Source organism: Dermatophagoides farinae, chromosome 2, assembly GCF_024713945.1.
Source record: "Dermatophagoides farinae isolate YC_2012a chromosome 2, ASM2471394v1, whole genome shotgun sequence".
NCBI classification, from domain to species: Eukaryota; Metazoa; Arthropoda; class Arachnida; order Sarcoptiformes; family Pyroglyphidae; genus Dermatophagoides; species Dermatophagoides farinae.
Genome location: NC_134678.1, coordinates 5,755,378 through 5,779,469, shown reverse-complemented (window position 1 = coordinate 5,779,469; position 24,092 = coordinate 5,755,378). Strand labels below are relative to the sequence as shown.

Here is a 24,092-nt window from a genome sequence, read left to right as displayed (position 1 = left end):
AGGAAAAATTGCCATGGTTGTTATGAACGACCCGTCCACGCTAACAATAAAAATTTCATAATTCTGTCTTGTGAATTTGTCTCGAATCATTTATAAATTTAATTGTACCACAACAATTGCAATTGCAAATCTTTTGACAAGATGGTAAGCTATTTTAAGCTATTATTTTCGTTCATATTGATGATTTCAAATTTCAACAGAAACCTTTATCACTTAATGGTCATGAAAGATCTATCACTAAAATTCGATACAATCTTGAAGGCGATCTTTTGTTTTCATCATCAAAAGATAACACACCAAATGTCTGGTATACTATCAATGGTGAACGTTTAGGAACATTCGATGGCCATACTGGTGCAGTCTGGTGTATTGATCCTAAATGTAAGCTTTGATGATGATTGATTTTAAAACCTTTGATTGATGATTCAAATGTATTTTATATAATAGGGGATTCTACTAAGGTAACAACCGGTAGCGGTGATTGCACTTTATGCATTTGGGATTGTGAAACTGGTGGCCGTTTGAATGTTGTCAAAACCGAAACTAGTGTCCGTAGTGCATTGTTTAGTTATTCCGGCCATCTTATTTTGTATTCGACTGACCAACAAATGAACAAACCAGCTGAACTCAATATTATCGATACTAGAATTGTAGATGAAAATGATGGTATTACAAATGTATTTTCATTCACATTACCATCAAAATCCAAAGCATTGTCAAGTTTGTGGGGAATGCTGGATCAAAGTTTCATTTGTGGAATGGAGAATGGCAAATTAGCCAAATGGGATTTACGTCAACCAGATGATCCATTATTGGAGACCGAACCGCATAAAGCTCAAATCAACGATCTACAATATAATAAGGATCAAACATTATTTGTTTCTGCATCAAAGGATAATACTGCAAAACTTTTTGATCCCTTTACATTGGAACATATGAAAACCTATGTGACCGAAAGACCAGTAAATTCGGCCAGTATATCACCAATTTTCGATCATGTAGCTGTTGGTGGTGGTCAAGAAGCTATGGAAGTCACACGTACAGCATCTGAATCTGGTAAATTCGAGAGTCGTTTCTTTCATCTTAATTTTTGAGGAAGAATTTGCCCGTTTAAAGGGTCATTTCGGTCCCATACAATCATTGGCTTTCCATCCAGATGGTCGTAGTTTTGCAACCGGAGCCGAAGATGGTTACATTCGAATTCAATCATTTGATGATGGCTATTTTAATTTCAAAATGGAATATGAATAATAATGTATTTTATTTTAAATAAAAACAGAAATAATAATAATTTTGATTTTAATTTTATTAAAAAAAAGGTTTATTTTTTTTCTTCGGTAATTATGATAATCACAGTTTTTTTTGAAAAAAGGTCATTGTTTTGATGTCAATTTATTAATTATTCAGTACTTTTTTTCTTTCAGCGTAAATTCTGTCGTCATGAAGAAATATCGAATCGTAACCAAGGAATGTGTGTTTTAGATAATCTGTTATTTTTCCAATCATTTTTTATTGTTAAGGAAAGATTTGCTTCCTGGTGTTGAATGAATTTGTGTGTGTGTGTGTGTGTGTTTGGGACGAGGCTTGACATTAAGAATGATAAATAAGAGAGAACATTATGTAGAGGAAATATTATTTTCGAAAATTATGATTTATTAGGTAGCTGGTAAATCCAAATTTTTAAATATTTGCATCAATGATGTTTCAATGGTAGGCGAACATAATATGAATGCCATTATGGCGAACAATAATAAACAGATCATACAGGTTTTACGTTCTAATAGACAGCTTATCATATAAAGAATGATGAACATGATATGATTTTGTAGATGAAACGAATTTGTTGGTTTCGGTATCAATAAAACAGGGATTAACCATTGAAGACAATACATTGTGTTCCGATTATTTTTGTTTTGATAATTAATGGCGATAATAATGAAATGAGGATGATTGTTATTGCCGTTGTTTGCACAATGATGACACAAAAGGTGGTTATGATTGATTCAAAAATTGGGCAAAACATTAAATGCCCGAAATTTATTAACAAATAAAATTTCGGAACAAATAATAATGATGATGAAATATTAGGTTTTTTTTCCAATAATTTCACTATAGTGTTTCATTTGTTGGACAATTATAAATAAATGAGTTGAATAATTATAATCCTGTTATACATACATGTAGCTTTTGTTGTTGTGAATGTATTTATATTTAATAATAATAATAATATTTTATGATTCAATTCAATCGTTGTCGATGGACGAATATAAAAAAGAAAATTAAAAAAAAAAATTATTATTTCAAGATTAGATGCAATGTCATTGCTAATAAATATATACTACATTCATTTAGTATTTTTAATAATCAAAAATATAATCTCTTAATAAAAAAAATCAACAACAACAACAACAGCAACAACTATTACTTGATAAACATTTGGGGCCGATCGAAGAAAAAAAAAATAAACAAAAATCTCAAATACTTTGTCGGTTAGGTAGAACTGGAAAAGTCGATATAGTGTAAAGTATAAAGAAAATGGTGATGATGCTTACGATGGTAATCATCATCACAATATAATTCCACTTGCTGCAGCTGAAAAAAAAAATTTCACTCATCATCATAACATTGAATGCGTGCGCAATAAATTGAGTCTTTTTTTTCTTTTTTCTTTTTTTTTTACAAATAACAAAGATCAATACAGGGCCGCTATATACAGCGACAACTAAACAACTAGACGAAAATTTTTTTCTCTTTACATTCATCATCATCATCATAGCAATATCATCTTTATATGATAAAATGATAAATTGAGTTTCATTCGTTTATTTGCTACGAAAAAAAAACGGATACCATTAATAATAATAATAAAATATAAATGATTAACATATGGCCAACATTTTTCTAATTAATTTCGTATGAATAAAATCATTAGAACAAAATTTTCGCTAATTAAAGGTGCACAATTTTCAATATCGAAAAATGTTCTAGTCAATCAAACAGCCTAGATACTATTATAACTACCACCAAATAATTTCAATCATTTGTAAGTTATAAGTGTTTATATTATTTGATTGTAGCTATGGTAAATTGTCATTGTGTTTTCTAATTAAAATTTTTCTATATTGTTGTAATTAAATTTCTTTGAAAATCCACCCTCGTCATCATCAATACATAATAATAGATTGTATAAATCCAATGAAAATAGTGTGAATTATATAAGAATGGCTGAAATATTGTCATCTTCAACACAATCACCGACATCATCATCATCATCATTGTCATCAATGATTCCATTGTCAAGTGGATCTGGAATATCAGCTGCTGCCAATAATATTACTCAGTTTGTTGAACATCCAGGAATTTTTCTGCAATCATCATCTGCTAAGATTATTGCTGGAGCATTCGCATGGACAGCATTGTTCATAACATGTCATCAGGTAATTTTTTTTTCATTTCTCAATTTGAACTTTTGTTTTTTAATCATTCTTTTTTTTGTTAAAAGATTTATCAACATTTGAAATATTATACGATGCCATCGGAACAACGTTGGATCGTACGAATTCTATTTATTGTTCCAATCTATGGTCTTGATTCATGGTTTAGTTTGTTATTTTTTCGAGATAATTATTATGTTTATTTCGACAGTGTTCGTGATTGGTACGAAGGTAAGGGAGAATTTATAGCGATTTTCTTTTCAATACAATTATTAACTAATGTTTATTTGATGCATCAGCTTTTGTAATCTACAATTTTTTGAGCCTCTGCTATGAATATCTTGGCGGTGAAGGTAATATCATGTCCGAGATACGTGGCAAGCCGATTCGATCAAGTTGGTATTATGGTACTTGCTGTTTGACTGGTAAAACCTATTCGATTGGATTTTTACGTTTCTGCAAACAAGCTACATTGCAATTTTGTGCTGTCAAACCAATTATGTCGTTTGCGATACTCATTCTACAAGCTTTTGGCAAATATCATGATGGTGATTGGCGTGCTGATTCTGGTTATCTTTACATTACAATGATTTATAATATATCCGTTTCGTTGGCACTTTATGGTTTACTTTTGTTTTATCATGCTACACGAGATTTGCTTAGTCCATTCGATCCAGTGTGGAAATTTCTAACGGTGAAATCAGTCATCTTTCTTTCATTCTGGCAAGGTGTTATTTTGGCTATTCTTGAACAGGCTGATATAATTTCACCAGGTATGCATTTACATTTGGAAAATTTTTAATTCATTTTAAACATTCGCGTATCAAAAGTTTTTACATGGGAAGGTCAAAAAGCTAGTGCTGGTACCGTTTCGGCTGGTTATCAAAATTTTTTGATTTGTATCGAAATGTTTTTTGCTTCGTTGGCATTGCGATATGCATTCCCTCATGGCGTAAGTTTATCAAACTTTATATTAATTCCCTATAATTTAATCGACTCATCAACTCCCAACAGATCTATAAAGGAAATTATTCTACCGACACACATGGACGATCAGTGACTATGCAAAGTATTTCTAGCAGTCTGAAAGAAACTATGAATCCAAGAGATATTATGAATGATGCAATCCACAATTTTCATCCAAATTATCAACAATACACCCAATATTCATCAAAACCAGAACAACATCATTATGGATCAGCATCATCACCAAAAGCTGCAACTGGTACTGGATCAACATTGAAATCACCAATCATAAATGATTCAAACACTAATAATAGTTATAATAGTTCAAACATCAGTAATGATAATGTGGCCACTGGTTCGGCCAACAATTCGGGCGTAACATTATCAACATTATCGGCAGTAGGGGGTAATCCACTTTCATCAACAGTAGCAACTGGTACAAGTAATTTGAATGCCAAAAACGGTAATGGTAAACCGATCACAACGATTAGTCAGAATTATTCGGAAAAAACAACATTATTAAGTTCAGATGATGAATTTCAATGAATTCTGCTGATCGATTTACAGGCAACAAAAAAGTGATCTGCATACAACACAATGACAAAACTTTCATTTCTTTTTCGTTTTTTCAGCATAAAATTTCTGTATATATTATTTTTATTTTATTTCATTTTCATTTTTTTTAATTTATTCTGTAAATTTTGATTATTTCTACATTCTTTGCTCCCCACTATTCTTCATATTCATTGTAGAAAATGGAAAAAAAATTATCAACTCTATTGCTGAAACACACTACACAAGAAAATGCTATTAATCAGATAACTAAAAAAAATGTTTTTTTTTTCTTTTCAAATTTGAAACTTTTTGTTTTTCTCTGTTTGTGTAATTTTAATTTGTTTTCAAACAAAAAAAAATTAATTAATTTAATCGATGAAAATTTTAAATCTGATCATCAAATTGATTGTTGAATTGAATAAAAGATTTGGAAAAAAAAATTCCATGAATTTAGATGTTTTGTTGAGAAATGAAAATTCCTTATTATTCCACCATTAGGCGCCAGTATCAGATTTGTGATATATTTTTTTTTTGTTTTTACATGCATACACCTGCTCCTGTGTACGACTACATCATCTTTGATCATCGTCATCATTTTTTTTTGTTGATAAGAATAATAATAACTTTTATTTTTATTTTTTGTTGAAATGAAATAATCATTTGATCATCAAAAGATTTAATTTTTCAATTATTATGATAAAAATTTTTCCTTCTTCAATATGGTTAATTCGAACATCAACAACAATAATAATAATAATAATGATAATGATGATCATGGCACAAAAAACGATAATCAAACAAACAGTTCAAAGATGATGACAAATGGCAATATTGATAATAAAAACGATTGCTTTATGGATTCATCTAAAACGACATCATTATCGTCATCATCACTATCTGATCAAAAAGTTGTTGACAATAAAAACATAACGATTGAATGGCCTTATGATGAAAAAGATCTTTATAAAATATCGTTAAACTTTTTCAAAGGTAAGACGATTTTTTCTTTATGATTTATTACATTTCCGTATTTTTTTATTTTGTTATTTAATAGAAAACGAAGGTAAAGCTTTTCATCCGTCATATGATCAACGTAATATGCTGGTAGCGTTGACACTTCAGGAAAAACATGGAAAATTTAATCAAGAAAAGGCCATACCATTAGGAGCGTTAGATTTTGTCGGTCATGATAGAAGGTTTGTCTAGTATTCTTTATTTATTTTTAATTGCTGATTGATTGAAAATAGAAATGCTTGGATTTCTTTGAATACAATGCCGGCAAATGAAGCTCGACAACAATTTTTCGAACTATTGGACAAGTTATGTCCATTTTTTCGATCATATTTGATAGCTGTTAGGTGTGATATGGAAGAGAAAGAACGGAAACAAAAAGAATTGGAAGAACTGAAACTCAGGAAACTGGAAGAGCTAGAAAAATGTCGAGCTGAAGAAGAAGCTCGAGCCAAAGAGGTGGAAAAACAACAACAAAATGAAAAACAAAAGTATAAAAAGAATAATTATTCAAATTAATTAAACTTGATTCATTTCGATTTTTTTTCTACTTATAGACTTGTGATTAAAGAATTGCTTAATCGTCAAACTATAAATCAATTTACCACATACGCACAGCAACAATACCCAGACAGTATTGAATTACAAGAACAGCTAGTGAAACAATTACAAGAACAACATTTTCAACAATATATAGAACAAATGACGATGGATCAGCAAGGACAATCGAATAATAACCATTATTTACCATCATGCAATGTCGATACATCCGATGTCAATAACGGAAATCTTTTACAATGTGAAAATACTGGAACAAATGTTGCCGATAATATTGGCAAATTATCTTCTAACGGTGATAACAATATAGATGAGATACATTCATCATCATCTATGCAGAATGAAATAGATCAAGATGCTGAAGAAGATGAAGAATCTGATGATGATGATGAAAGTATATTGTCGCGGCAAGTAAGCAATGCATCTATGTGGACTCGAAAAGATTTGGTCGCTTTCAAGGATTCGGTTCAAGCTGAAGGTGGCCATGGTATTATAAAAGTTGGTCATGGCGAGATTGCTACGATTCGTGTTCCAACACATGATGATGGAAGCTGTATATTCTGGGAATTCGCCACCGATAATTATGATATTGGTTTTGGATTATTTTTTGAATGGAATTCTTCGCCTGATAGTCAAGTTTCAGTTTATTTTAGTGAAAGTGAAGATGATGAAGAAGATGAACAAGGTGAATGGTCTTTTATTTTTTACCCTCTCTTTTTCATCTTATTTTATTATCATTTATTGTTTAGAGCCTTCAACCACCGGACATGATATTGAAAAAGGAACAAACCGTGTTCTTAATTCACGTCCATCATCATGTCGCCCTGGTGTTGATCATCCTCCAATAAGTGCAATCATTCCCATCTATCGACGAGATTCACACGAAGAAGTCTTTGCCGGCAATCACGTTTATCCTGGTAAAGGCGTCTATCTTTTAAAATTTGATAATTCATATTCACTTTGGCGTTCAAAAACACTATATTATCGTGTATATTACACAAAAGAACCGTGAAGTATTTCTAAACTTTTTCTGTATATACAATTTTTTCACCAACAAAGTATTTATTCATTCAAAAAAAAATGTGAAAATTGCAATGAACATTTGTATGATATGAAAATGATTTGAACAGAAAAATCATTATTAATAATATATAAATTGGGCACGCAAAAACAATTCTTTACATCGATTAAAATTATGTCGGAAATCTGGAATTTAAAAAAAAAATTTGAAGAAAAAACCACAATCATCACTATCATTGTGTTGCTTTGGATTTTTTCATCGCTTTCTTTTTATCTTTCTTTTTCAGTCCATAAAGATTTCCTTTCAAAAGATTTGAATATGCTTGTTGAAATTTATTTACATCTTTTGCCGAAACGATGGTACTGATTTTACGTTTGTTATCATGCACACGAATCAGGCACTTATATTCTTTTCGTTGTTCAGTTACAGATTTATCTTGCGTTTTCTTTTTCAATTTTTCTGCTCGTGGTGTTGGCTTTTTGGAATTATCTATACGTTTCATGGTGATATAAATTGAACCACCATTCGTTTGATTCGTATAGAAGAGTTTGCTCATTTCGCTTAGAAACTGAATTGAAAATGGTAATTAGAAAATTGTATATTTTTCAGGTCTCTTACCGTTTCACTGTTTGTCAAAAGCATCTTATCATTAATCGAATGACCAAGAGAGAATTTGAAGGAAAAAAAATTGAAAATTAACAATGTTGATTGTTATACGGATGTCGTGGCTCATGTGGCAATTTAATTCAAAATTTTCAATTAGATGGCGCTAACTAGAATGAAGAATACATGCTTTTCACGAAAAACAGCTGTGCCATGCTGAAAATATCTTTCGAAAATTGTTTTCGATTTGAAAAAGTTATGAAATTCTAGAACCATCATGGTCTTCTTAAACATCATCCGTTTCGCTGTGGCTCGAAATTCAAAAGCCTCTAGTTTGGCAGTTAAAAAATCTCAATTGGTCATCCAACCATTGATTCCAGCATCAAGAATGAACCTCGATGAATGTTCGAACCTTCGTGACCGTGATATTCCAGCAGCTCGGCCAGGCTATCCATGTTCAGTGTTTTATGATGAAACCCTAACTAAATTCATCACTAGAGGTACTAGAAAAGGTCAACGTGTATTAATGCGTGAGTTAATGCGTGAAACATTTATGATTATTAAACGAATTCAATTGACAAAATTGAATTCCGGAAACCATAATGATGGATGCGATGATGATGATCAATCAAAAGAAGTCGTTTGTGATCCATTAGTCATTTTTCATGGAGCCATAGCCAATTGTATGCCATTAATGATTACTAGACCTGTCAAACGTGGTGGAGCCACTTATCAAGTACCATTTCCCATTAGTGAAAGAGAATCGGAACAATTGGCCATGCGATGGCTATTCCAAACGATTGTCGAAAGGCCAAAACCGCGGAAACAATTTTTTCCAGAAATTATGGCTCGAGAGCTAATTGATTGTTTTTATAACCAAGGCAAAGTGGTCAAGAAAAAACAAGATATGCATCGACAATGTGAGAGCAATAAAGCATATGCCCATTATCGATGGGGTTGATCATCAGAAAAAATAAATTGTTTTGTAACGATTATTAATTTTGAATACATTTGTTTGTTTGTTTGTTTGTTTGTATGTGCGTATGTAAACTCTATACAAACATTTTTATTGTCAATTATCATCAATAATCATAGAGAATACAGTATAATAAGAATAATAATTAAGAAATAAGAATTTTTTTATGTACAAAAAAAACCGACACATTGATGTTAAAATACGTTCAATGCCATAATTTCACGAGATTTTTTTCACTTCATTTTCCGATTCTTGATCCGTTCGGAGATTGGTTGATTCATTTATAATGTGTTGATTGGTAATGGATAGATGGATGGATTGAATTGCATTGATTTGTTTTTTGACTTGTGTTTCTGTGATTTCAATCACCCCACCCAAAGGAAAATCTGGATTTTGGCAAATGTTTTTTTTCTTTTATTTTTAGGTTCATGATGATTGGAATTAGATGAGGGAAAAAGGTTTTAGAATCATGTTTAATCAAAATCTTTTTCGAAACCTTCGGCAACTGTTTGCAATATTAATTTGATGATTATATTATAAATGTTAGCCATATTGTCTGTATAACGTTCTTGTAGTACTTCCTTCACCGCTTCGATGAATGGCTTCTCTAGTTTCTGTATAAATGAAATTTGGATAAAAAAAAATCGAAATCGGATTGGGAAACGAAAAAAAAAACAACGACAGAAACAATATAAATTAGTATGTTTTCCCAAACAAATGGTGTTGGTAACATTTATCGATTATTGATTGATTGGATCGAATTTCGAGCAAATTAAATCTTTATTTCGCTCTGATAAATCGATTGGTCTAAATTACAGCCTATTTGGTAGCTACATAAACAAGTCTATATTGCAGTAAGAAAAGGACAATTACTGCGGAAATTGAAATTCGAATTTCCGCTTGAATTTCTTCTTCATTTTTTTTCTTTGAAAAATGGATCATCGTTCCAAAATCGATCTTGAATCATTAACACAAATGGATCACTATTTTTATTATAATGAATTGATCAACATATGTCTGACGTCATATTATAGAAAAGTAAAAATAATGGTGCTTAAAAACGAAATAATAAACAGAATCTATTGTTGCTGCGATATACTGTTGATCGAATATTGAAAATTGAAAACATTAAACACCGAACAAAACAAATTCTTTTGGTTCCATTGTATCACACTTTGAATAAAAAAAAAAGAAAAAATCAATAAAAATTGGGAGACTCACCAAAAAATTCTCTTTCTGAAATCCTGGAATCTTTCGATGGAATTTTCCCAAATTATGAAGATGATGAAAAAAATAATCCATATCATCCAGACCATTGATCATTTCATCTAGATTGGCCATCACTTTTGTTGCATGTTCTGCTAATTCCATGCTTTTCATTTGGCTATCTTTAGTTTTGAGTTCTTGAAATTTTGTGAATAAATTCAATATATCTGGCGTTTCTTCGAACAGTCTTTATTGTTTTAGCATTGAAAAAAACCGGAAATGGACAGGAAACAAAAAAAAGAGAGAAATTGATTGATATGGTTCGATTTGATTAGAGATTAGATCATTTGTAAATTTTATTTTTTTATTTTATTTCACACACACACACACATATGTGGGCTATTATAGAAATTATTTACTTACTTGACAAACATCAATACGCCTGTCATTTCCATCTCTCTGGAGATGCCTTTCCATGATTTGGATAAATTGAATTTTTGTTTCACAGTCAATGGTAGTCTTGGATCAATAGTTTTGTTGCCAATATTTTCCTCTGTTTTAAATGGATCGGGCGCATTTTTATTTCGCCTTGAATCCGAATCATCACCACTTTTGCTTAATGGACAACCCATGTTTTTTTTGTATTAATTATTTTATAAAATATAGAGAATTAGTTGAAAACAAATTCTTCAAATTCGGTTGATTGGTTGTTGAAATGTTTGTTTGTTTGTTTGTTTTTTTGTTCAAATTCCTATGAAAGGATTATTGTTTGAAAGAATTTGACTGACACACAAAAAAAACAAAATCCGAATTAAACTTAACAATATATGAATAGGCACCAATGGTGTTACGAATTGTGTTTGTCACCATTTATTCACGGATAATGATGATAATTCTATTTGATGGTCACTATGTCACTATGTTTCTTTTATTTTGTTTTTTTTCGTTTGTTTGTCAATTTTTTCAGATTTTAGGGCTTAATTTATTTTTAATTTCTGTCCACTATTTTTTTTTTCTTTTTGTTATTATTATATTTTTTTTTTTTTTTTTTTTGGTTGAGAGGTCAAGCAAACATTCGAATATTTTAATCAATCAATCAAATGAACAAATAAATGTTTAGGGTGAAAGAACAAAAACAAATAAAAATGATTCATTTAGACAACCGATGACAACAATGATTATTTTGGAATGATGATTAAGAAAAATGAATCATTTGAATCGATAATAATGATTATGATGATGATGATGATGATAATGATAATGCTGAACAAGTGAATTCATTCATATAAAAAAAATCCATTGAGCGAATATTATTGAATTAATGTTTGTGGGCGTTGTGGTTCATTCATTCATTTTTTTCGTATGATTTTTTTTCTTCTATTATAGTTTGGTTCGGTTCGTTTCAATTCAATATGATTCGGTTTTTTTTGTTTGTGTTGTACCATAGTATATTCTATTGCAGGAATGGATAGGGAGAGTATTTTTCTTATGAATAATCACATCAAACTTTGTTTTTTTTTTGGTTGTTTGTATCTTTTTGAGTGCGTTGAAAGACAGAATAGACATACACAGGAAACTGGAATTTGGGAGGGACTGAGAATTTCAAAGTGAAGATTTATGATGAAATTTTATATATCGACGGTGATGGTTATTATTATTTATGATGATGATGATGATGATAAATATCAACAATCAAAATACAAAAAAAAAAGAAATAACAAAAATACTGTGATTGAGATGATGATCACGATGATGTGTTTTATGTTGATGATAATGGTAACAATGATGGTGATGATGATGATGATGATGATGGAAATGACATTAATGGTAATTGTTGATGGGCGTTGATATTTCCGCAAAATAAACGGGTGAAAAAATTCGATACACAAAACGTCGACGATGATGATGATGAATTTATTATTCGTTTATTTATTGAAATATTGAAAAGAAACAAAATGTTCGACGTTTCACGTTTGGATCATCATCATCATCATCATAATCAACATCGACAACATTAACAAGCGTAGTTAATATTAAATGTGTTATAATCAACAACAATTTGAGAATGGCGCAAATGAAAAATCTTTTTTCTTCTTCTTTATTCCATTAAGTTACGTTTTTTTTCAAATCGATCGCTAAAAATAAATAAAAAATTCATTAAGATTACGACTGTAATGGAGAAGATGGTGGCGGCAACAACACTACTACGACACTATACTATGATCAAAATGAATGAACTGAAATGAAGAAAAAAAAATATCTTTAAAGGAAGAAGCACCATTGAATCTTATCATTGATTCGTAAAAGTTTTGTGTCACAAACACACATTCAACAATTTTTATTCAAAAAAAAAAAAAAAAAAAATGTTCCTTCGATTAGGATGAGATGATCTTCGTTTCAATCGTCAAATTGTTGCCGATCTTCTAGTCATTCATTCGATGAATTCGAACAGCAAGAACATCTTAGTGCAAATGACATTGTTGAATGTATGTGATGATGATGATGATGATGATGATGGTGGTGGTGGCGATGTTAGTCGTGGGTGTGAACATGGACATTAAAATTGTATTATGTGAAGAAAGATTAAATTTTTAATAGAATTTTGTTGTTTTGTTTCAATCATCATAAGAAATATATTTTGTTTAGAATGGATTTAGATTTGGATAAACCAATATATCAGCAGCAATCTACTACGATTGAGATGATCATCAACTAATAAAATTTTCTTCTTGATTCAAATATTCACGTCAGTATTATTACAGCATGATTGAAGAATTGATCTATGAATGATCGAAAGCGCCTCTCTTTCTCTCTTTTTTTTCAATTTGTCGAATGATCCTCATATGATGATCATTGATGGTAAAAAAAAATATTTTTTTTTTTTGAAGCAAACACTCGCACTCCCTCTTGTTGTTTTCAACCATACACAGTGACACAGACTGAATGTGAATCCGATGAATCTTCTTGAAGCATTCGAATTACAGTATCTATCTATGATATTTGTTTCTCTTTTTAATACGTATTTTTAATAATTTTTTGTATGATTTTTTTTTTCACTTTACTATCCTGTCCTGTTCTGTCGATGATCGAATGCTTCAACCTGTATATCTTCCAGTAACCATTATCATAAACAGTCGGTATTAATTTTTTTTTCTTTGCCTTTAGTTAAACCGATACCAAATGTTAGTGGTTCGAAACTTTTCCAAAATGATCATCACTGCCATCATCATCATCAACACTATAGTTTGTCGATGTCTTCGTATTTGATGTTGTTTTTGTTGTCATCGTAGAATGTGAGGAGAACAAAAAATTCATCTTGATCTTTTCAAGGCAACACTAACATACACGCATATACACAAACACACACACACACCAATTTAAACGACTACATTGATTATGCCTGAAGCATAGACATTAGCAATCTAAGAACATGATCATCATCATCGTCATAATCATCATCAAACAACAGAAACGGTGACCACGATGAAATAAAAACAACAACATTCAATACATTTTCATCATTATCATCCAATTCGATAATAAAACCAAAAGAGAGATAAAGAGAGAGAGAGAGAGTTTTTTTCAAATATTTTTCCTGTCATACCCACACACATATAGTGACTTTCTGTATTTGTATATGTGTAAAAAATTTCACATTCAATAATATTCCAAATAAAAAAAAAACCAATGATAAAAAGAATGAATGGAGTGATGGTGATGAAAGAATTGAAAAGAGAGAAAGATATATATACGTGTGCTCAGAACATTGGATGGACATGGAATATATGCGATTAGAGCATATATATACAAAACGGCCACGAATATATGAATTCGAAGAAATTGAGTTTCTTCTTCTTCTTCTTCTTCCAATTTATCTCATTCCTTTTATCTATCAAATATACATTATATAGGAACACACAATTGGAATTCATTTACACACACACACACACACACACTCCTTATTCGCTTCGATTAATGCTTCAAGCAAGAATCCAAAAACTCATGCACATAAACAATATTTGCACTATTTAATACTGGAACCAACAAACATATTAAATGTAAAAAAAATACAATTGGAATAACTCTTGCATATAAGAATAATGCAAAACAAGTCAAATGATGATGATCAAAATTTTCAACAAAGAAACAAAAAATTGCAAAAAGCAAGTAATCCAAACAAACAAACAAAACAAAACAAAAAATTTATATAGATTAAATATGGTGATGATGATCATGATGTATGAAGAAATTTTTGATGTATATGAATGTATAATACTATAGTCGATCGATTGTATCTAGTCTAGTAAGTCAAACTATGGTTATGATTGGACAATGATTATTCTGAGGAAAGTTATTTTATTTAAAATAAAAAAAATGATGAAAATAGTTCATGGAAATTTATTTATTTATTTTTTTTTTGATGTAATTCTATAGTTGAATGGAACAAGTGATTCTTATATAATTTGAAAATATACACATCTCATATTGGTCAAATAAATACAAAGAAATTCCTTTTTAGAAATTTGAGTAATGTTATTATACAAAAGAATCGAATAATATGATATATTTGTTAAGAAAATTTCATCCTATTGTATATGATAAAAATTTATTGTGAATATATATGTTGAAGACAAGATTACAATTTGTGTTGGTGATGATGGTAGTGACATTCGAGAAAACATTGGATCAAATCAAACAAAATTTTTCATTTTGTTTGGGTTGACACAATGACCTCATTATTAGAGTGTAAAAAAAATAAAAATATCTTCTTACTGATTGGATGCGATGTTTGTCCGTCGTGATGGTAAAAGAAAAAAAATTGTTTATTTTTTCTGTCATCATTCATTATGATTGAATGTCAATTTTGAGTACTTGTGTATGTGTGTAATAAATTATATTTTTTCAACAAGCGTTTCTTCTTGATCAGAATCATCTGAATCTGAGATATCTACGCCTAGCCAAAGATCATGCTTTTTTGCCAATTTTTTTGTAGGTATAGGAAATTGGTGATTTATCTTTTGATTTATCACTTTGGTCACGATTATCTAATGATGAATCATCGATAGAATTTTCTGTTTCCAATTTTCTTTTGCTAGAACTTTGTTGCTTTTGTAAACCTTGCGTAATTGATTCATCAATAATGTCGGGAATTTCGGTACGAAATTTTTCAAAATCAGCGTCATCATATTTACAATTAGGTGCGATAATTCCTTCGGCAATTTGTTTTAATTTTTCACGCTTCTTTTTCTCCTCTTCTTTTTTGCGATCTGCTTGTTTTTTTATCCATTCTTTGATACGTTTTTCTTCGTTTACATCTCGCAATCGTCGACCACTAAGATCACGGCATGCTTCACGGTTTGTTGTTTTTTCAATCTGAGCTCCAATTGCTCGAAGCATGGAACCAAAACCACCTTTACCACCTGGAATCGGTATGAATAATTGAATAAAGATATCAATTCCATCAAGATTCAAGTTATCAACAATTTTCTTTCCATTGCGAAATACATCGAAATCGATTGATAAAGAAGGAAGATTCTAGATTAATTGTAAATTATTTAATGGTTTTTGACATAAATAAAAAATTACCTCTTTGAGCAAGATGAGACGTTTTAATTCATCAATAGGAACAATTCCATTTCTATTCGCTTCCAACACTTTATGTTGTCGATCAAAAGGGGATTTATAGATGATATTCATCGTGATATTTAGAATTTCAATAAAAAACAAAAGACTAAACCAAATGGATTCAAGAATTGAGTAAAAATATTTTACTGCGTGCATCATCAAATTGATTTATGATGCAATTGATTCATATATGAGAGTACGAAATGTGCACCAAGCACCATCAGAATCACGTGATTGTTTTGGATTGTTTCAAGTTTTTCAAATTCATGATTAATATCGTGATTAAAGATTAAAGATGTTATTGAAAAATTTTACCAGTACATTCAATTCCGTACGATCATTTCATCTGGCATCAATATATCATGCTCGAGATATTAAACCATGGAATGTTGGCATCGAAGGTGAATGGCGAAAAGCTAGAGCAAAAAAAGTTTTGAAAATAGAACTACCTGATTTTGAGCGAATCCAATCTGATACTAAATTGACGCCGGAAGAATATGTTTCACGGTTGAAAGAAAAAGGCATCGCTCCACCAAAAAAGTATAAAGAAAAACCCATAGTTGTTACAACCACACAAGGTGTACTCGATCCATATGTTCCACCTGAAGGTGATGGTAAATTCTCTGTACTTTCCAAAACGGTACGTTGCCATCGTTGATTTTTTACAAATCCGGTTCGATACTTATAAATGTTTTTTTTTCTATTATACAAATATCCATTCCAGGGAGTAACACAGAAAGCCACACATGTTAAGCAAAAAACTTCATCATTTATGGCCTTACGTAAAATTAAATCCTATGAAGATAATTTCGATTTGCCTACATTTGCTGAAGAAGCTCAAGACATCTACATCAAAGCTCATGAGTTATTAGCATCGAATGAAAAGGAAAAACTTTTAGATTATGTCACTGAATTTGCTTATCCGATAATGACATTTCAACGAGATTTGAAAACAATCAAATGGAGTTTTATCAAATCTAATGATATACCAGATGTAATACAGATCAGAACGCAATCATTGATCGAAAAAACAAACATGTTTGCCCAGATTACTTTGAGACTGAATACCAGACAAATTTTAGCCATTTACGATCGTTTTGGTCATCTAATGTATGGTAGTGATGCTATAGTCAAAGATGTTCTTGAATATGTTGTTTTCGAAAAAAATATCTCCGATTATAATGGCCGTTGGCGTTTACATGCTAAAATTATACCAGATTGGATGCCACCAAAAGATCCCATACTTAAAACATTTATACGAGATCCGGTTCCGGAACCGCCTACTGAAGAAGAATTGCGTTTCGAACGTGAAGGTGTAATTAGTGATGAACACAAAGATGAAACGAAAAATCAACAATCTACCACTTAGTTCCATTTGTACTAATAATTCATTGTAAAGATGTTGATCAATTTTCAAATGAAAAAAAGGTCAAAAAACTTGAATCTACGTATTTGTAATTGTGGATTTTTATATTGTTAAAAATAAATTTGTATTTGTATTTATAAAATGAAAAAAAAAATTTCCCGTAAATAATTACAATTACTAATCAATGAATGGATTTACAATGAAATATATCAAAATGAATTTTCTATAGATAAAATAAAACTTTGTGTTTCATCATTGCTTTAACAATTCATAACAAAATATATGAATTGTGATGATGTGTTGATCATATTATCACAATATTTTGTGCATGCATGCATGCATCTCATTCCATTGTTGCTATGTAAACTTAGCAGCAAAAGAATGCTTTTATTATTTCAAATCAAAATAAAAATCATGATAATTGTTGCATAGTTCGATAGTGATATACACAGTTTTCTTTTTTCGTTTTTTGATTTATTAACGCTTCAAAATGATCCAAAATCAATGTTTTCGTCACATTCTTTTTCGTAAACATTTTATTCAGGCAAGTATAACCAATTTCTCTAAAAATATTTGTATGACAAATCAAAAGTTGAATGATAGCTCGAATTCACCAATCAATAACAATGATAATCTTGATGATTCTGAGATGAAAAAATCAATTCCAAATTCAAAAATGATTATGGAACAACGGTACAAAAAATTCCACGATGAAGATGCTGATATAATATTTGATGATGTTGATGTTATGTTTAATCAAAAACAAAAAGAACAAAGAAAAATGCATATGAGACGGCAAAATTTTGATCTAAAAAGAGGTCGTACCGGAGTTTTTGATCTTAACGAAATGGTAGATTTATTACGTCAAGAAAATTTGCAAGACATTGTTGTGATCAAAGTGCCAAAATCTTTAAAATATTGTGATTACATGATCGTTTGTACAGCCATGTCTAAAAGACATTTGAAAGTAAGTCATGTTCATTTAATCAATGCAATTGATAAAAATAAAATTTTATTTCATAGACATTCGTAGAAATATTGAATAAGATTTACAAGATGAAAAAAAATCATCAAGATCCATTTCTTGATCTGATTGACAAAAGTGATGATTGGCGATTGATTGACCTTAACAATTTAATTGTTCATGTGTTTATGGAAAAAACACGTGAATTCTATGATATCGAAACATTGTGGGCCATTGGTGCAGAATTTGACGATAAAATTCATCGGCCAGAATCCAAAAATGTTATTCAAGATATTCTAGATAAACATTTCGCTTCATCGTAATTATAATCATCATTAGAATTAGATAAGAACGATAGCTCATGACATTTTATAATTCATTTATTGAAAAAATTTATTGTATAAATTAAATAAGTTATAAAATTAAAATTGAATGTAGGTGATCATCACATGGTCGATAGTAGTTGTTGGTGTTTCGAATACAAATGTATCCCGACCAAATTTCTTATTGATGATGGCAGATGATATGGGCTATGGGGACCTTAGTTTACTTGGTAATCACAGTCTTTCAACGCCAAACATTGATCGAATAGGTAGAGCTGGTCTGATACTTAGCCAACATCTGAGTGCAGCATCAGTTTGCACACCAAGCCGATCTGCATTTCTCACTGGACGCTATCCAATTCGAAATGGTAATTGTCAATTTCCACTGTAATAATCAAATTTTCAATTCGGAAAACTTGTTAGGGATGACGGCGAAAGGCAAAAATCGTGTTTTTCTATTTGTCGGTTCATCGGGAGGTTTACCCGAAAATGAATTAACCATTGCGAAGCTATTAAAACAACAAAGTGATTATCGAACGGCATTGATCGGTAAATGGCATCTGGGAAAGGATTGTTCAAAATTAGATGACAATTGTCATCATCCAAACAATCATGGTTTTGATCATTTTTTTGGCATTCCGTTGACTAATTTAAAAGATTTTGGCGATGATGGTCAAAGTGTTGTACTTTCCTATTTTCCGAATTTATACTTGTTGCTAACAAGTATCTCATTGTTGGGTATCACAATTGGGTGTATGATAATTATAAGAACAAAACGAAACTGGTCAGCACTATCTATCTTTGTCATATTGTTATCAATCATTCTTCCTGCTTTGGTTGTTATATTTCAGAAAAATATTACCATTTTGAATAGTGTACTTTATCGAAACAATGAATTAATCGAGCAACCCACTCAATTGAAAGGAATAACCCGAAGATTAACAGATGAAGCTAGTGAATTCATAAGGAATGTAACTGAAGAAAATAGGCCATTTTTTGTCATGCTCAATTTTATAAAAGTTCATACAGGTAATAATAATCGATTTATAGTTCTATAAGGTTTAAGTTAATATAATTCGATTCGATATTTGGTTAGCACACAAACCATCAGATGAATTCAAAGGCAAAAGCCATTTTGGTAAATATGGAGATTGTGTTCTCGAACTAGATGAAGGTGTTGGACAAATGCTAGATTTGCTGAAAGAACTTGACATTTTGGATAAAACATTTACTTATTTTAGTAGTGATAATGGTGCTCATTTAGAAGAAGTTGATCTTAATGGTAATCCTGAAGGTGGTTCAAATGGAATATTTCGTGGTGGCAAAGGTCATGGAGCCATGGAAGGTGGAATTCGTGTTCCTACTGCTGTAATGTGGCCTGGTATGTTTCCTGCAAATAAAACGATTTCAGCTGCCACTATGCAAATGGATATTTTTGCCACTATACCTGCTATTTTAAATCTTACTTTACCCAAAGATCGGATTGTTGATGGTCGTAACATTTTTTCCATTATTAAGGGGTGAAAATGACTCAAGTCCACATGATTTTATGTTCCATTATTGTGGCACTTATTTGCATGGTGTTCGTTACATTGAAGACAATAATCATGTATGGAAAGTATATTTTTACACACCTCTATATAAACCAAATGAAGATAAATGTCCATTCGTTTGCATGTGTTATGGGAAATGGGTTGTTCATCATGATCCTCCTCTTTTATTCAATATTGCTCAAGATCCATCGGAAATGATGCCCATCTCCAATCACGAAAGACGTCAACGAATTTTGTTAATAGTTAATCAAGCAGTCCAAAGACATGAAATGTCGTTGAAAAATTCAACGAATATTGAATCACAATTTTCTTTTGCCAATTCCATATGGAAACCATGGCTTCAACCTTGTTGCAGTTATAAATTTTGTCAATGTTAAATTATTTTTATAATCTTTTGATAAATTTTTTATAAATTTTATTACAGCTAATACTGTCTTTCGAATTTAAATATCAAAATGAATTTATATTCAAGATTTTAAATTTTTCATATTAAAACAAAAAATCTTTAAATTCTAATGACTCGAATACAAATGCTTTAGATTGCCATTGTGAATTTTCGCGTTCAAATTCGGATAATATTTCAATCTGTCGATTAATTGAATCCTTACATCCATCCAAACTGATCACTTGTGATGCTAGAAATTCTGTAGATGATTCAGTTGAACTAGGATATTCATGATATGTTTTTCTGAATATCATTTGTTGTAATTCTTCAAGCTCATTTGTTTTCCATTTATCCAATTCTATTTTGATTCGTTGACAATCTCGTTGTTGATTACGGATATTTCTGATGAATGAAATCAAAATCGATAGCAATGAAAACATTTTTTTCATCAATGTTTCGACTAGTTTAAAAATATCACAAAGTAATTTGACCATTAAATTATTCGATGCATATTTTTTGTATTCATCTTTTTTCAATTTTCGTAACATATCGTAAGCTTTTTGTATGTCAACATATTTGTTCATTAATGATTCATCAATTTCTGGGTGATTGAAAAAAATCTTCAAACATGAATTTTTCTTTGTCGAATTTAGGTACAATTTGTCCATTACGTTCAAAGTGACCGGAAATGTAAATGTTATTACGCCAATCATGAAGATTTTTGAGCTTCATAAATATTGATGATGATGATGATGATGATATATGATTACTGTCCTTAACGTCATCATTAGTTTCTTCAGTGTTTGAAAATTTCAAATAATTTTTCTTTAATAATTTTTCCATTGCATTAATTGTTGAAAACATTTGATTCAATGAATTGTATAACATTGCATCTTCATTCTGAAGCCGATTAAACATTGTGATCGCATTAAGTATACAACTTTTTAATGTTTCATGAACAAATCGATATTTTGCTACCGTTTGACGAGCAACAAACACTGAACTTCGCCAAGTAAATTTTAATTCATCATAATCTGCTGTTTGATCACAATTCATCAACATCATTTCGACTCGATTTGGTAAACAAAGAAATTTATAAAATTCTTGATAATTTACTTCTTTTGAATAATCAAACATATTGATTGTGATAGGATTATATCGGTCGAACCAACTTTTCGGTGTATACCATGTTTGAATAATTTGTTGACCAATTTTTTCCTTAAGAAGATCACCATTTTGGAAAAACAAATATTGATTTGCCGGTATTATATTGGATGATGCAAATATTTTCTCTTTCAAATCATCTATATGTGTTTCTTCGGTTATTTCATAGGCAAATGTTTCATATGAAAAGATTGAGAAAATCTGTACATTGAATTTGTTAACAATTTGTTTAATTTCTTTGAATGCATCACGACCGCCTCTTTTTTTAGGATCAAATTGAAGAACAGTCTAAAATTTTGAAAATTATTTCATTATTCTATGATCAATAAATATTTAGATGCTTTCACTTACCTTTAACCACTTTTCTAAATCACTTTTTAAAATACTACTAATGTAATTAAGCTGTGATATCTCTTTTGAATAATAAAAATTTCCTCTTTCATCGATTTCTGTACAAATATCGTCAGATTTTTTCTTCTTTATTGCTTCTAATACTTCGGTAACAGGATGATTAGGTAAAAATGGCCTTCTTCCAGTAATGATTTCATATGCAATCACTCCAAAACTCCAATTATCCACTGATGATGTATATGGTATGTTTAGGAAAAAGTTCCGGAGCCAAATATTCAAACGTGCCGACAAATGAATTCGCCGATGTTGTTTCTGATAATTGTTTGGCATATCCAAGATCGGTTAATTTATATAAAATTTTACCATGAGGCAATGGTTGCAGAACAATATTTTCCGGTTTCAAATCTCTATGAACAATATTGAGATTATGTAGACAATTAATTGCCGATGAGATTTGTTTTAATATTTGTCTCACTTCTTTCTCACTCAAACCACAACAATTTGTTGGTTCATTCAATACTTTTCGTAAATCTCCTCCACTACAATATTCCATCGCTAAAATGGGCATCCCCAATGATAATTTACTGAATTCTTTGGGCAATTCCAATGCTTTTACGACGTTTTCGCATTTTAATTGTTTCATGAATGTAATTTCTTGTTGCCATCTTTCGTAGTAATAAGTTCTATAGTCATTCATGAGAAATGGATAAATAAAAAATCAATACACACTATAGACAAAATGTTACTTACATTTGTTTTTTACTATATCTTTCAACATCCATGTAATTTTGTTTTAACGCAATACGTTCATCGGTATCTTTATTCACCCATAAGGTGATGGTGGCAAACGTTCCCGATCCAAGAGTTTGAACACGTTGCCAATTTTTAACCGAACCAATATCACACAATAATTGTCGAGAATGATGCATATTTGACATTTAATAATTAGATGAGCGATTGATGATTAGAACTTGTTGAATGAATCATAAAAATAACACAGACAAATAAACAAAAATCAGTTTGATAATATTCTTATTATTCGTATTGCAAATCAAATCAATAATGCAACAAGTGTCGATGATGATCCAATTAGTAATGAGAGATAAAGTGAGAGAGAGAGGCATTTGCAATAAATTGAGGTCTTTAAATTACATTGTCTTTCTTACTATAGTAATGAAAATAACGAAATCACAAAATCAATGTAAAATATGAAAGAAAAAAACCCGAACAATGCTGTCAAATTGTTTGATGTTTGATGTATTTCTGATGAGATAATAATGATTATTACTTGAAAGGTGAATGAATACGGATAGGCAAGGATGCAACTCAATGTAAATAAGAAATAATGACGATGATGATGACGACGACTACTACCTGTTGATCATCATTCGAGTGTTTTATTGGTATGTGGAAAAAACTAGTGTATTGCATCATGTGTTGTATATATGTCGACAATTTACAAAGTCCACCGCGACGACGACGACGACAACGACCAGACAACCTTCAATATACTTCTTCATAAAAACGTAGCTGAAAAAAAGATTGTGAGAAGATAATATCACCAATGAAATTGAAAACAAAACAAAACAAAAATCTAACTGATTTTTTTTCTCTAACCCAAATGCTTTTAAAATAAAATATGAAAATGGTGGAAAAAAATTAATGGTAATGATGAGTGAATGAATCATCGATATTGTTATAAATAAATAAACTATGAAAATAGGTAAGATTCTTCAGGTAATCTACTAATAGAAAATTTGATTGCATTATTGATGATGTTGAAAATTTCCGGTGCTGATAGTTTTATAATGATTTTCTCCTATTCAACATTGATTGAGTCATCTCTTGAATAGATATTTGTATTAGTAGAACATTTTTATAGCATTTGATAAGATTATTATCATTGTAATAAATGTTAACAATCAACTTAATGATAGTGATGATGATGTGGATTGTATCACACATAGTAAATAAAAAAAAAAAATAAAACAGATCCAGTACTATAAATGAAACGGAAACACCAAAAAAAAA

General features: G+C 30.3%; 11 protein-coding genes across 13 annotated transcripts; 6 read left to right on the top strand and 5 right to left on the bottom strand.

The window, feature by feature from the left end:
- Nucleotides 1-21: 21 nt before the first annotated feature.
- Nucleotides 22-1,252, top strand: LOC124499392 (eukaryotic translation initiation factor 3 subunit i). The gene is given in 4 exon segments (XM_047063290.2): nucleotides 22-144; nucleotides 201-381; nucleotides 448-1,082; nucleotides 1,084-1,252. Coding segments are annotated over 4 exon segments (987 nt in total). The 5' UTR covers nucleotides 22-141; the 3' UTR covers nucleotide 1,252.
- bc10 (BLCAP apoptosis inducing factor bc10) lies at nucleotides 1,250-1,892 on the bottom strand. Its single transcript, XM_075728689.1, has one exon. The coding sequence runs from the start codon at nucleotides 1,890-1,892 to the stop codon at nucleotides 1,656-1,658; it is 237 nt and encodes a 78-aa protein (XP_075584804.1). The 3' UTR covers nucleotides 1,250-1,655.
- A 732-nt stretch (nucleotides 1,893-2,624) lies between these two features.
- Tmep (Transmembrane endosomal protein) lies at nucleotides 2,625-5,342 on the top strand. Its single transcript, XM_047063732.2, has 6 exons — nucleotides 2,625-3,043; nucleotides 3,182-3,437; nucleotides 3,503-3,665; nucleotides 3,734-4,207; nucleotides 4,265-4,386; nucleotides 4,449-5,342. The coding sequence occupies exons 2-6, from the start codon at nucleotides 3,222-3,224 to the stop codon at nucleotides 4,944-4,946; spliced, it is 1,473 nt and encodes a 490-aa protein (XP_046919688.1). The 5' UTR covers nucleotides 2,625-3,043; nucleotides 3,182-3,221; the 3' UTR covers nucleotides 4,947-5,342.
- Nucleotides 5,343-5,496: 154 nt separating this feature from the next.
- LOC124499768 (Golgi resident protein GCP60-like) lies at nucleotides 5,497-7,856 on the top strand. The gene is made up of 5 exons (XM_047063729.2): nucleotides 5,497-5,945; nucleotides 6,010-6,151; nucleotides 6,203-6,457; nucleotides 6,524-7,209; nucleotides 7,274-7,856. The coding sequence occupies exons 1-5, from the start codon at nucleotides 5,675-5,677 to the stop codon at nucleotides 7,534-7,536; spliced, it is 1,617 nt and encodes a 538-aa protein (XP_046919685.2). The 5' UTR covers nucleotides 5,497-5,674; the 3' UTR covers nucleotides 7,537-7,856.
- Nucleotides 7,567-8,322, bottom strand: Srp14 (signal recognition particle 14). The gene is made up of 2 exons (XM_047063736.2): nucleotides 8,164-8,322; nucleotides 7,567-8,113 (listed from the first exon to the last, which is right to left on the bottom strand). Exons 1-2 carry the CDS (start codon nucleotides 8,185-8,187, stop codon nucleotides 7,778-7,780), a joined length of 360 nt encoding a protein of 119 aa, XP_046919692.2. The 5' UTR covers nucleotides 8,188-8,322; the 3' UTR covers nucleotides 7,567-7,777.
- Nucleotides 8,323-8,332: 10 nt separating this feature from the next.
- mRpS7 (mitochondrial ribosomal protein S7) lies at nucleotides 8,333-9,739 on the top strand. The gene has a single exon (XM_047063733.2). It carries the CDS (start codon nucleotides 8,426-8,428, stop codon nucleotides 9,107-9,109), a length of 684 nt encoding a protein of 227 aa, XP_046919689.2. The 5' UTR covers nucleotides 8,333-8,425; the 3' UTR covers nucleotides 9,110-9,739.
- LOC124499772 (neuroglobin) lies at nucleotides 9,159-13,962 on the bottom strand. Of its 2 annotated transcripts, XM_075728688.1 has the most exons (4): nucleotides 12,609-13,962; nucleotides 10,754-12,465; nucleotides 10,346-10,577; nucleotides 9,159-9,738 (listed from the first exon to the last, which is right to left on the bottom strand). In XM_075728688.1, exons 2-4 carry the CDS (start codon nucleotides 10,960-10,962, stop codon nucleotides 9,598-9,600), a joined length of 582 nt encoding a protein of 193 aa, XP_075584803.1. In that variant the 5' UTR covers nucleotides 10,963-12,465; nucleotides 12,609-13,962; the 3' UTR covers nucleotides 9,159-9,597. The 2 variants fall into 2 exon arrangements, with proteins under 2 accessions (XP_075584803.1, XP_046919691.1); XM_047063735.2 differs by having other exon boundaries at nucleotides 10,754-13,962.
- Nucleotides 13,963-14,714: 752 nt separating this feature from the next.
- Nucleotides 14,715-16,114, bottom strand: LOC124499079 (splicing regulator SDE2). 2 transcript variants are annotated; one of them, XM_047062938.2, is made up of 2 exons: nucleotides 15,917-16,114; nucleotides 14,715-15,865 (listed from the first exon to the last, which is right to left on the bottom strand). In XM_047062938.2, the coding sequence occupies exons 1-2, from the start codon at nucleotides 16,112-16,114 to the stop codon at nucleotides 15,296-15,298; spliced, it is 768 nt and encodes a 255-aa protein (XP_046918894.2). In that variant the 3' UTR covers nucleotides 14,715-15,295. The 2 variants fall into 2 exon arrangements, with proteins under 2 accessions (XP_046918894.2, XP_046918895.2); XM_047062939.2 differs by having other exon boundaries at nucleotides 14,715-15,817.
- Nucleotides 16,115-16,176: 62 nt separating this feature from the next.
- On the top strand, nucleotides 16,177-17,573 carry mRpL45 (mitochondrial ribosomal protein L45). The gene is made up of 2 exons (XM_047062937.2): nucleotides 16,177-16,595; nucleotides 16,680-17,573. Exons 1-2 carry the CDS (start codon nucleotides 16,251-16,253, stop codon nucleotides 17,322-17,324), a joined length of 990 nt encoding a protein of 329 aa, XP_046918893.1. The 5' UTR covers nucleotides 16,177-16,250; the 3' UTR covers nucleotides 17,325-17,573.
- Nucleotides 17,574-17,658: 85 nt separating this feature from the next.
- On the top strand, nucleotides 17,659-20,677 carry LOC124499077 (steryl-sulfatase). The gene is given in 5 exon segments (XM_047062936.2): nucleotides 17,659-17,865; nucleotides 18,724-18,976; nucleotides 19,032-19,637; nucleotides 19,705-20,105; nucleotides 20,107-20,677. Coding segments are annotated over 5 exon segments (1,746 nt in total). The 5' UTR covers nucleotides 17,659-17,811; the 3' UTR covers nucleotides 20,539-20,677.
- IKKbeta (inhibitor of nuclear factor kappa B kinase subunit beta) lies at nucleotides 20,651-23,893 on the bottom strand. Its single transcript, XM_047062934.2, is given in 5 exon segments — nucleotides 20,651-21,151; nucleotides 21,153-21,998; nucleotides 22,062-22,316; nucleotides 22,318-22,744; nucleotides 22,812-23,893. Coding segments are annotated over 5 exon segments (2,217 nt in total). The 5' UTR covers nucleotides 23,000-23,893.
- Nucleotides 23,894-24,092: the final 199 nt, after the last annotated feature.

What these genes read in the sequence shown, in the direction of transcription:
- bc10 (XM_075728689.1), bottom strand. Translation starts at nt 1,892, where the DNA reads ATGTATTGTCTTCAATGGTTAATCCCTGTTTTATTGATACCGAAACCA.
- Tmep (XM_047063732.2), top strand. Translation starts at nt 3,222, where the DNA reads ATGGCTGAAATATTGTCATCTTCAACACAATCACCGACATCATCATCA. An exon ending in TGTTCATAACATGTCATCAG is followed by an intron (nt 3,438 to 3,502) that starts GTAATTTTTTTT and finishes TTTTGTTAAAAG; the next exon opens with ATTTATCAACATTTGAAATA. An exon ending in GGCTGATATAATTTCACCAG is followed by an intron (nt 4,208 to 4,264) that starts GTATGCATTTAC and finishes GCGTATCAAAAG; the next exon opens with TTTTTACATGGGAAGGTCAA.
- LOC124499768 (XM_047063729.2), top strand. Translation starts at nt 5,675, where the DNA reads ATGGTTAATTCGAACATCAACAACAATAATAATAATAATAATGATAAT. An exon ending in ATCGTTAAACTTTTTCAAAG is followed by an intron (nt 5,946 to 6,009) that starts GTAAGACGATTT and finishes GTTATTTAATAG; the next exon opens with AAAACGAAGGTAAAGCTTTT. An exon ending in CAACAAAATGAAAAACAAAA is followed by an intron (nt 6,458 to 6,523) that starts GTATAAAAAGAA and finishes TTCTACTTATAG; the next exon opens with ACTTGTGATTAAAGAATTGC.
- Srp14 (XM_047063736.2), bottom strand. Translation starts at nt 8,187, where the DNA reads ATGCTTTTGACAAACAGTGAAACG. An exon ending in TTTTGACAAACAGTGAAACG is followed by an intron (nt 8,114 to 8,163) that starts GTAAGAGACCTG and finishes TTTTCAATTCAG; the next exon opens with TTTCTAAGCGAAATGAGCAA.
- mRpS7 (XM_047063733.2), top strand. Translation starts at nt 8,426, where the DNA reads ATGGTCTTCTTAAACATCATCCGTTTCGCTGTGGCTCGAAATTCAAAA.
- LOC124499772 (XM_047063735.2), bottom strand. Translation starts at nt 10,962, where the DNA reads ATGGGTTGTCCATTAAGCAAAAGTGGTGATGATTCGGATTCAAGGCGA. An exon ending in GGCGTATTGATGTTTGTCAA is followed by an intron (nt 10,578 to 10,753) that starts GTAAGTAAATAA and finishes AAAACAATAAAG; the next exon opens with ACTGTTCGAAGAAACGCCAG. An exon ending in TTCAGAAAGAGAATTTTTTG is followed by an intron (nt 9,739 to 10,345) that starts GTGAGTCTCCCA and finishes TCATTTATACAG; the next exon opens with AAACTAGAGAAGCCATTCAT.
- LOC124499079 (XM_047062938.2), bottom strand. Translation starts at nt 16,114, where the DNA reads ATGATGCACGCAGTAAAATATTTTTACTCAATTCTTGAATCCATTTGG. An exon ending in GTCTCATCTTGCTCAAAGAG is followed by an intron (nt 15,866 to 15,916) that starts GTAATTTTTTAT and finishes CAATTAATCTAG; the next exon opens with AATCTTCCTTCTTTATCAAT.
- mRpL45 (XM_047062937.2), top strand. Translation starts at nt 16,251, where the DNA reads ATGTTATTGAAAAATTTTACCAGTACATTCAATTCCGTACGATCATTT. An exon ending in TCTCTGTACTTTCCAAAACG is followed by an intron (nt 16,596 to 16,679) that starts GTACGTTGCCAT and finishes TATCCATTCCAG; the next exon opens with GGAGTAACACAGAAAGCCAC.